Raw genomic sequence first — 10,462 nt, 5'->3', positions numbered from 1 at the left:
CTCAGAGTAGACCAATGCAGCCTTAAAAGAGGCAGCTGGGAAAAACATGGGTCGCAGGAGCTACATTGTAAGAACCTGACCCAAACAGACCAACCTGTCTCTGCTCAGAGTGCATTGCTGCCTCTGGACAGCCCTTCCCCAGAACTGAAAGTGAGATTACTTTGTATTGCTTGCTCCCAATAAATGCCTGTAACCCGATACGCTTGTGTGCTGTCAAGCGTGACACATGGATGAAATGGAGAGTGGGTATATAAGCCAGTACTCATAGGTATATGTGCCTTTTTGTGTGTCACGGGACTACATAAATGGATATGTATGAGACAGAAAGTGTTCAGGTATGTCTTTGGGACAGCCTACCAGTTAAATGACAATATGGTCTCTAGTTCACAAGAAGGTTACATTTCTGTATACACTCAACTATTACAACTTTTTACATTTCTATTGCAGTTCCTTGCCTTTTTATCTACTGTTCCTTATAGAGCGGGGGGGAGAGAGAGATTATTCCTAGGGATTAACAAACTCATTACAAGAGGACACTTAAGTAAGCATCATATATAAATATATGCTTGTGGGTTTGCTCCCCATGATGCCAGTTCATGGAGAAATTAAAGTAATAAAATAACCTACTTGCTGATAAAAATAGCCAGTTAGTTACCAATATATCTAATTTGCAACATGGTCCCATCTGTAGATACTTAAATGCAGAAACTGGAGGCATAAACAGACACAACTGTTGTTTCTAAAAACCTGAGGGGAAAAAATAGGTTTGCAGAAAAATCAGAAATTTAAAAATGCACTGGGACCTTGCTACCACACTACTTTTGTAACCTTGGCAAACCTTTCCCAGGGGAAGTCTGTTAGAGGAAGGAAAGAAGGGAAAGCTGGAAACCAGTATGGGGTAGCAGTTACATTGTCAGACTGGGATGTGGGAGACCCTGGCTCAACCTACACTATGTCATAGAAGCTTGCTGGGTAACTTTGTGCCAATCACTCTCTCTCAACCTAATCTAACTCACAGAGTGTTGTGAAGATAAAATGGAAAAGAATGATGTAAGTTGCTTTGGATACCTATAGAGGATATATAGACTTTCTGGTGCGTTCTTTGTAGATAAGACCATATAGTGCAAGAGGATTATGATTGTAAAACTATATGTACTCAGTATCACTGATTTTTTGCTGAAGCAGTTTTCCAAAAGAGTGAAATGGGGCAGAGTTACTTTTTTATAAAATTACTAAATTTCGATTCTGGAGCTGTAATTAGTTCTTTGTCCAGTAGGTGGTGATAACAAATTTTGTTTATTGAGAATTCCAGAAGGTAGTTGGGTTAGCATGCTGCAGCAAAAAATACACTGAAGACTTGTAGCACATTAAAGACTAAACATATTTTATTCTAGCATAAGTTTTTATAGACTAAATCCCTAAAAAATACTAAAGATCTTAAGACTCTATGGGTTGATCTTCACTATACAGACAAGGAAGAATTGATAACCAGCATAAGTCTGTAAATTTGGAATGAGATATTAACTGTATGTTAATTTGTTCTCTTGTTTCCAGTTCTACCTCCACACCCATTTGCCTATCTGTATGCTCTTGGAGTAAATCTTTTAGAACTGGATCATTACTCTAAGCAACTTTCTATGTTAATCTTCCCTTGTGAGCCAGCTTCTCAGTTCACCATACTAGGAGAGGAGGGAAGCTGTTACCTTTCCAAAACAAGGAACTTGACCAAGCTCGCTTGAAGGGCAAGGGAGAAACATTCACAGACACAAACATACACATCATACATACACACAAGCACACGCACACACACACACACACACATACTAGCAGTGTAGGTCTAGGCCTGATCGGGAGTGGTCCGTCAGTACACTAAGGGTTGCATCTTTCTAACTAGCAGCACTCCTACAAAAGCTCAGAGTATCCAGTATGGCTGTGTGGTACACATAAAATCCATACCTACTCACAGCAGATTCAGTGCACCTATACATTGTCAGTTTCTTGTTTACCTACAGTCTCCTAACCTAAAACAGCTTCTTTACAGCAACAATAGGGCAATTATTAGGGACAAACACAACAGGACCAAACTCAGGGGCCAGACCCTGCAACAAACCAAAATGCTATCTTTGTGCATAGGCAATGCTTTACAGGACAATCAATACTACCACTTTCTCCAATGTCATACATGCCACAATGTATCACCACTGTCCTTTTATTCTCCATGTGGGACTAAGGGATCCCTCTCCAAGCAAACTGTACATGAAACTGATATGAAAAATCTCAATTTTCAAATATTAGTGGGGTAACATTTCAGTCTCTCAGGACACAGAATTATTCACCTGAAAGTCACTATTATCCAACAAAAGAAGGGGGAAATTCTGAACTGGAACTGATAAAGATGTTTCATACTACTTTCCAGCTGTGTTGAACCAGAACTTGGAATATCCATTCCGCTATATCTGTTAATAACCTTCACAAAACCTAGAACTTCTCACTTATTTCAAGTGAACCTGCAAATGAACTGTTTTCCTCATGGATTAGATTTGTATTTACTTAATTACGTTTACCTTTCAACCCTGTTCATACCTCCTACATAAAATGTCTGTTAGTGAGGATCCACTCATAGAATATGAAGAAGCAGATTCTAGTCCATGAGCTTATAATAAAATGGAATAAAGTGATGTTAGTCTTTAAGATGCTCCAGTTCCCTGTTATTTTAGGCTCTGCTGTGTCATCACAGAAATTTGCAGTAGGCGGAAAATCATTGTGTGCATTCATACCATAGAGTGCAAAAGGCGTGAATGTTCCTGAAGTCTTGGATCCATTCTCACTAATTCCTTGAAATCCATTTTCACCAGGACTGACACTTTATACCAGTACTTTGTCACAGTTTGCTCTAAAAATTAACAGAAAAAGTAAACAATTTATTTGAATCTTGGAACGTTACATCAATGAAAATGTGCCTAATTACCGCAGTGAACTCATTTGAAATGACCAAATTTAATCTGAACAGCATCACAATTTTGGTGCTGAGATTGATTCTCTTTATTAATTCTTTTTAATATTCCAGAACATTTCATCTCAAACTTTTATCAAGCTGTTGTTCTAAACCAAGGGTCTGCAACCTGCGGCTCTCCAGATGTTCATGGACTACAAATCCCATCACCCCCTGCCAGCATGGCCAATAGTCCATGAACATCTGGAGAGCCGCAGGTTTCAGGCCCCTGCTGTAAACATTAGCAATCTCTGCAGCTCAGAACCTCTGAATATACCTCCAACATGTCAGTCATTGTGTTCTACTGCATTGTGTTCTACTGCAACAGTGGCGTAGTGGTTAAGAGCAGGTGTACTCTAATCTGGAGGAACCGGGTTTGATAACCCACTCTGCTGCCTGAGCTGTGGAGGCTTATCTGGGGAATTCAGATTAGCCTGTACATTCCAACACACGCCAGTTGGGTGACCTTGGGCTAGTCACAGTTCTTCTGAGCTCTCTCAGCCCCACCTACCTCACAGGGTGTTTGTTGTGAAGGGGAAGGGGAAGGAGTTTGTAAGCCCCTTTGAGTCTCCTGCAGGATATAAATCCAACTCTTCTTCTTCTATTTAAACTGATGGCAACTTTGCAGCCATTTCCAACAATGACAATGTCATCCTAAGAAGAGATACACCCTTCTAAACCCATTGGCTTTAACTATGGCCAATTACTCACCGGTGCTGGAGTGCATGGTGGAACCGGAAGCGCCTGAGGGCAAAAAATCTTGTCCCAACATGCTGCTTCTTTGCAGCGTGCTGAGAGAGGAAGCATGTTGGGGCAAGATTTCTTGTCCCGACATGCTTCCTCTTGCCCTGAGCATGCTTCTTGCTTTTCACATGGAAAGCAAGAGTACTTCTGATGCAATTTTTTGCACCAGAGTGGGGAAAGGGTGGGGAACAGCCAGCAGTGGATAATTGCCCTATGAGTCAGCAAAAATGTGCTGTATTCAGTTTTCTCCAGTTTGCAATACTGACAGCGCTAAATCCCGTATTAACATGGAAATAAATAAATGTGTTTCTTTACACATTTGCAATAGTGGCTGAGTATTATATTTTCATTGATTAATAAAAATTATGTTAAGCAGAAAAGTGTACATTGTTGTGGTGTTCTCACAACATAATAATACTTTAGCTATCCAGAATCCTATGAAAGTTCTCTTAATTGGCTATCCAAAGTTCCAGCAGCATATACCTTGGACTTTTATACTTTAAATATCCAGACAGTCAGAAAGATTCCATGACAGGGAAAAGAAACAGAAGGCAAGACATTGATGCATCATTTGGGGAGGTATTCTACTAACTGCATTTATTTGACTTAAAGTAACATCACTATTCACTAAGACTGCATGCTTCTATTTCAAGTGACAGCTTGTCTTTTTCTACCATTTTCAATGCATAATGAATAAGCTGCTATTGCTGGAAACTGATGGGGATCACAAATTGGTCAATAACATACCTTCAGGTACAGGCTCTGAACAACCCATTCCTTTAGATGTCTCACAACATTTTTGACGTTCTGGACAATCCTTATCAATAGTACAGGAAACATTTAACTCTTCCAATTCCTGTGGGCATGCACCAAGTGTTGAGGCAAATTCACTGGATCTGTTTAGAGCTGCACACCAAAACAAATAGTAAAATTACACCCACTGTCCAAAATTCAAAAGTCTATTTTAGGCATGACTTTTCCCCCACTGAATGGCAGACCCTTCACTACCACCACATGCCATACCCAAAAATGTTTTTTAAAGTTCTGGGTTACTTTTCGGCGAACTGACTGCAGGGCTTTCCTTCTGAGGAGGCTGCATGTCCTTCACCAAGGAGTGCCAGGAAAAAAGGTGTTTTATCTGGGCCAGGTGTGAAATTTCAGGCATCTAAAAATACTCTCGCCTGGCTGACTAAAGTGGCTGGAAATTTTCAGAGGAATTGGCCCAGCAGTTCCTGTGCTAGACCATCAGGAACAAACTCACGGTTTGCTTTTTATATATATAGATAGTAGTTTATGGTGTTTTCCCCATGGACAAAATATCCTGGGATAGACCCAGGATCATATATCCCAGGGTGTTTTTATCCCGGTTTCTCCCTTTGCACGGCAGCGCATTCAGGTCGGAAGGAAGAACTTCAGTGAATTATGCACAAGTCCCTGTTTTATTTTCATTTTCCATATGAACGTTTATGTCATTTGCGTAGTTTACGTAGTTTGCGTATGTTTATGTAGTTTGCGTAGATTTCGTTTTTCTGATGTTCTGATTGGGCTGCAGCTAAGGCGTGGAGAGAGCAGGTGGCAAAGCCGGAAAAATAAACGGGTCTATCTCCCACAGTGTTTACATGGGAGAAGGAGCGGCGCAGGCTTTTTCAAAAGTACTGCCAATTTCACTATTTTTTGAAAGCTGTAGGATAAGGCAAGTCTCACGGGGCGGGCCCGACTTAGGCCTGGAAGCCATGTGGAATTCATGGCCAAACCTGGATGGTTCACTTCCTTATCCCAGGAGGATGATGCAGAAATTAACAGGAATATGTGAATAGCAAATCAGTTAAGCTTTGATTCATTTTAAGCAGGAACATATTTAAATAAAAATATGTTCTTAAGTTTGTTCACATAACAGGACAACTGTGAATTCTGTGAAACTAGTTGTTTACTTGAGATTATTGTGTTCCTTGACCCATATAAATATGGAACACTGCTTTTAAACCTGCCACAGTGTGGCTCGACCTTCAGCTTCAGTTGCTTTGTTGTTCAAAACAGCTTGTTTCCTTTCTTAATGGTGGTGCAAACATTTTAACACAACACAGATGTGCTCTAAAAAACTTGTGTAAGCAACTAGGATGTGTAACAATGCTGGCTCAGGGCTACAATAGCCATTTATCTGGAATGTCAGGGTCATCATTTTTTATGCCCACCAAAATAGAGCCACAGACTTGCAGCATGTCCCTGACACATTCTATCAAGCCGTAATTACTGTGGGACCAATTTCCAGAGTGAGGCCATCTGTGAAACAAATCCTTTAGACAATGAAATCCAGCCAGTGAATTCCTTCAGGTAGCAATTATACTTCTGATTTGCGGATGAAGATGACAACACTATACACAACTCGCATGCTTGGGGGCACCATTCAAATTAGTGGCATGAGAATGAATGAAAGGAATGAAACTGCTGCAGTGGACCAAAAGAGGCAAGATAAATATTTTTTAAAAAACATCTCATTGATGTGAAGAAAGGATGAAAGTTCCATATCATTCAACATTCCTATTTCATTCATCCAGTGTGAAAATTGCTAAGGCCTAGTACACATTTTACAAGGCTGATGAGTTTCCTGCCTGTTGTCTGGAGTTCACATATAATATCTGGAGGGAAAACACAGACACACATGGGGAATTTGCAGTCAGCTTCCCAGCAAATGTCCACTTCAATGCCCATGAGTAGTAATATTTGCTTATTATTTATGAAGCACCTAAAAAAATGAATTACTGAGGCACTACAGTAAAAGAAGAAAATCCCTACATTCAGGTTTAACAATCTAAGCAAACACAGGTTCCCTCTTCAGATGATATCCTGGAAGACATAAAGCAAACTACCAAGCTGCAAAATGTGAACTGGCCCTATTAGCCAGCAACCCAGGCTTTTGAAGGGTAAAAATTTAAGAAAAGCATCAAGGGAAAACTCACACTCCACAGTCAGGTAGATCTCTCTGTTCCAATAATTCAGGAATCAGAGAAAGCTAATACAAACAATGCCAGAGGAGGAAATTAGCAATAGTTCAATGACATGCTGTGAATTCATTCCACTGATCGTCAACTTCCTTTTTTCATCATTTATTTAAGACTATGGCCCCTTCCGCACACGCAAAATAATGCGTTTTCAAACCACTTTCACAACTGTTTGCAAGTGGATTTTGCTATTCCACACAGCTTTAAAGAGCACTGAAAGCAGTTTGAAAGTGTATTATTCTGCGTGTGCGGAATGAGCCTATGTCTAGATGGGGCATTACCATTCCCCAAAGCTGTGACTAGGCTCTGAGGGCTGAAGGCTATAACCAGATGTAGGGACGGAGCCCAAGGTCAACAGGTGGGGGTGGGAGTGTGCCTGAGAGGAGCCCCAGCCATGCTCAGTGAGGCTGAACAGTAGCTTTAGTTGATGAATTATACTATCATGAATTATGCCCATGTTCTGTACAACAAAGTGCAGCTTTTTCCAACAAGGAACACACGCTGCAGTTTGTGACAAAATGTGTAACACTGTACAGCATATAATTCAAAGCAGATTTAATACCTGTTACAAAATATATTTTTGTTTCCTTGATAGAAGATTTTAAGAAAAAGGATGGATTCAGACAAAGAGTTCTATATTCAGTATATTGGAAATTCTGTTCCACAGAATTGCACTTTAATAACTTCTGAGAGGTGTGCCATTTATAAAAGTATTCTTTTAAAGGAATGCAGCACATCTTTTGTGTGTGTGTGTGTGTGTTTTTGAAAAAAACAGGCTATGTAAGTCTCATGCAGGCCTATTGAACTTTTGTGGAAACAGTTTAGAAAGAGCATGGATTTTTAAATTAATACCAGTGATTTAGCAATTCATTACAAAAACTATTCTCCAAACTGGTTTAAGCCCAAGAGTTTAGTGAGAAACAGGGCTGCCTTGTACATGGCCTGGGAGTAAATCTATATGGTTGTTATCCACTCAAGAACAAGACTCATAGTTCATACCCTCTCCTGTTAAGTTCATATAAACTCTGATGTGATCCATTGATTGTGCATAAAGACATAAAAAGAGGCCTGACATTTATAAATGCCACAGTTCTCATTATGAGTCATGCACGTGAAGGGATAGGAATCACAAACCTAGTAGGGCTCATTACCATGTCACAGTGCAAGGATAGCCTTATGTGCCTCAACCTTAAATAAATGATGCTAGAATTCTGGCATGATGCAAATGCCCATAACTGCTGGCAACTTATAGCCCAGTTATGTCCTTTTTATAATTAATATAATACTTACGTAAAGAACAATAGAGACCAACTTGTTCATAGCCTTCACAGCAGTCTGTAACGTTCATAGATTCTGGGACTGTGATAGCATGATACTCTTCTTTGTAATAGGTTTTGGTACAAACTCTCCAAGGAATCCATCCACCACATGGAATTTGCTTCTCATATGACTTCTCATAGGCAACCATTTTAGACACATGCTTGGTCACACTATAATTGCATAAATGATAGCCCAGCAAGGAAAGACCTTTCTCTGGAAAGGAAATACAGTGATATCAGTTAGATGGGAGTGAGTGTCACAAAGAAATGTTTTAGTGTCTACTAACTGATGAAATTAATTACAATTTCAGGGAACCAAGGATGGTGTGTGTGTATTATGTCTGTCAGTATTTAAATCTGAAGACTGGAGCCCTGAACAAACAAAGACAGATATTTCTACAAACATGAAAAATGCCGTAGGTTTGAAAAAACCCTGAAATCTTAAAAAATAAAATAAAAGTTCTGTGGGAAGGGAGAGGTTAAAAATACCAAAATATTGTAAGTATCATCTGTAGCTTTAAGAAACGAATGCCTTCAGTGGCCATTGCTGAGCAATCAAAACAGTATTGCCAGTCTTCAAACTTTGGTTTCAGTCAGTTAAATGCAAGGTTATTTTAGCCTTTAGGGGAGAACTCATTGGGGGCAAGTGTGGTGGGAAATTGATACCATGTGACTTGCAAGACCCACCCAGGCCTGACTGCTTGCTACTGAGGTTAGAATGTCAGACTGGTATTTGGTACACCCAGGTTCAAATCTCTAATCTGCCAAGGCAGCTTGCTGGATGACTTTGGACCAGTCACACACACTCACCCACCTCACAGGGATGATATGAAGATAAAATGGAGAGGAAAAGAATGATGTAAGCTGCTTAGAGTCCCCATTGTGGAAAAAGGTGGAGTATAAAGGAACAAAATAAATAATAAATATAGTTGAAGATGGGGGGGGCAGATAAAAGTGAGGTTGTTTGGTGAGTGGGAAGGAAGCAGAAGATGGTAAAGATATTGTGGCTGTGTCAGGTTGCTAGAAGGAAGTAAAGAGGAAATAATGTGGGGAAGGGCATACAGGGAAATGTCAGGTGCTCTTCCACAAGTTCTTGCATATACCTGCAATTTGGTCTGAACCTGGTGGCCAGCACAGCACCACACAACTGGGCCAGAGATTTCCCAGCTACCAGGAAAGGGAAGGAAGCCAGAGAGGAAAACAAAGGTAGATTGGCTGAAAAATTGAAGGAGCAGAAGAAATGGGGAAAAAATAGCTATGGGGGCTGCAATGGAAGGAAAAGAGGAAACAGCAGAGGAGGGTTAAATGTGGTGTCCCCCTGCAAGTCCTTGCATATGCCGCATTTTTGTGCATGCGTGATATATGCGTGTGTGTGCCTATGTTTCTTAATAATATTTAAATGGTGTAAAAATGTATGGTGGTCCAGGAATATGAGGGCTGTACCAATCAATAACAAAAACTATAACGGGAGGGGGGAGCTACCGTGTTTCCCCGAATATAAGACAGTGTCTTATATTAATTTTTGCTCCCAAAGATGCGCTATGTCTTATTTTCAGGGGATGTCTTATTTTTCTGTGTTCTGTTCATCAGGCATGCTTCCAAACAAAAACTTTGCTATGTCTTACTTTTGGGGGATGCCTTATATTTCGCACTTCAGCAAAACCTCTACTATGTCTTATTTTTCGGGGATGTCTTATATTCAGGGAAACAGGGTACATGAGTTTAAAACTTGTCATTTTAAAGAAGAAACCCCTTTCATTTTGGATCCCTATCTCCCCGGTGCTTAAAGAGCTCTACTGCTCCCTGTCTTTTTCTGGGCACTATTTAAAGTGCTGGTTCTTACCTTGAAAGCCCTCAATGGTTTGGAGACAGGGCACTTGGAGGAGCAGCTCCTCCCATGGTACATCCCCTCACCAGCTGAAATCCTGTTCACAAGCCTTGGTCATTGTGCCCCAATCTTCAGAGCCAAAGCAAATGGCAACCAGAGAAAAGGGTTTTTCTATGGTGGCACCCCACTTGTGAAATATCCATCCCCTTCAGACCCACCTGAAGACTACTTCCTTTTGACCACCAGGCTAATATGTGTCTGTTTACCTAGGCTTTTAATTGAGGGATTGATTTTTTACATCATTTTGCAGTCTGGCTTTAGCCTGGGATTGATTTTGTACTGCTCCATATTTTATGCTCTTGGTTTTGAATGCTGAGTTTTAAATAACTTTTATGTTTTTATTATGATTTATTTGGCAAGCTGCCTTGGGCAGGTCCCCTGGTAGGCGGTATAGACATTTTCCAAATAAATAAAGTATAAAAGTACCACAAGACTCCGTTTGTTTTTATGGGACTAGACTATATACTCCACTGGAATTTGTGTTCTTTGATGGGAATCTCAGGTTTTGCCTGCCTGTTTT

The 10,462-nt window shown here is 40.3% G+C and overlaps 1 protein-coding gene across 3 annotated transcripts in view; it reads right to left on the bottom strand.

The window, feature by feature from the left end:
- UMODL1 (uromodulin like 1) overlaps nucleotides 1-10,462 on the bottom strand; it is a 62,716-nt gene that overhangs the window by 35,438 nt on the left and 16,816 nt on the right. For all 3 annotated transcript variants that reach the window (XM_048495385.1, XM_048495384.1, XM_048495386.1), the window contains 3 exons: nucleotides 8,026-8,268; nucleotides 4,484-4,642; nucleotides 2,778-2,893 (listed from right to left, as the gene is read on the bottom strand). In XM_048495385.1, the coding sequence (XP_048351342.1) occupies nucleotides 2,778-2,893; nucleotides 4,484-4,642; nucleotides 8,026-8,203 (453 nt within the window). In that variant the 5' untranslated portion in view covers nucleotides 8,204-8,268. The remainder of the gene's footprint in view (nucleotides 1-2,777; nucleotides 2,894-4,483; nucleotides 4,643-8,025; nucleotides 8,269-10,462) is intronic.

The sequence above is a fragment of the Sphaerodactylus townsendi genome, linkage group LG04 (genome assembly GCF_021028975.2).
Source record: "Sphaerodactylus townsendi isolate TG3544 linkage group LG04, MPM_Stown_v2.3, whole genome shotgun sequence".
In the NCBI taxonomy this organism is placed as follows: Eukaryota; Metazoa; Chordata; class Lepidosauria; order Squamata; family Sphaerodactylidae; genus Sphaerodactylus; species Sphaerodactylus townsendi.
Note: the sequence above shows the minus strand (reverse complement) of the source record. Positions and strands in the feature narration are given on the sequence as shown.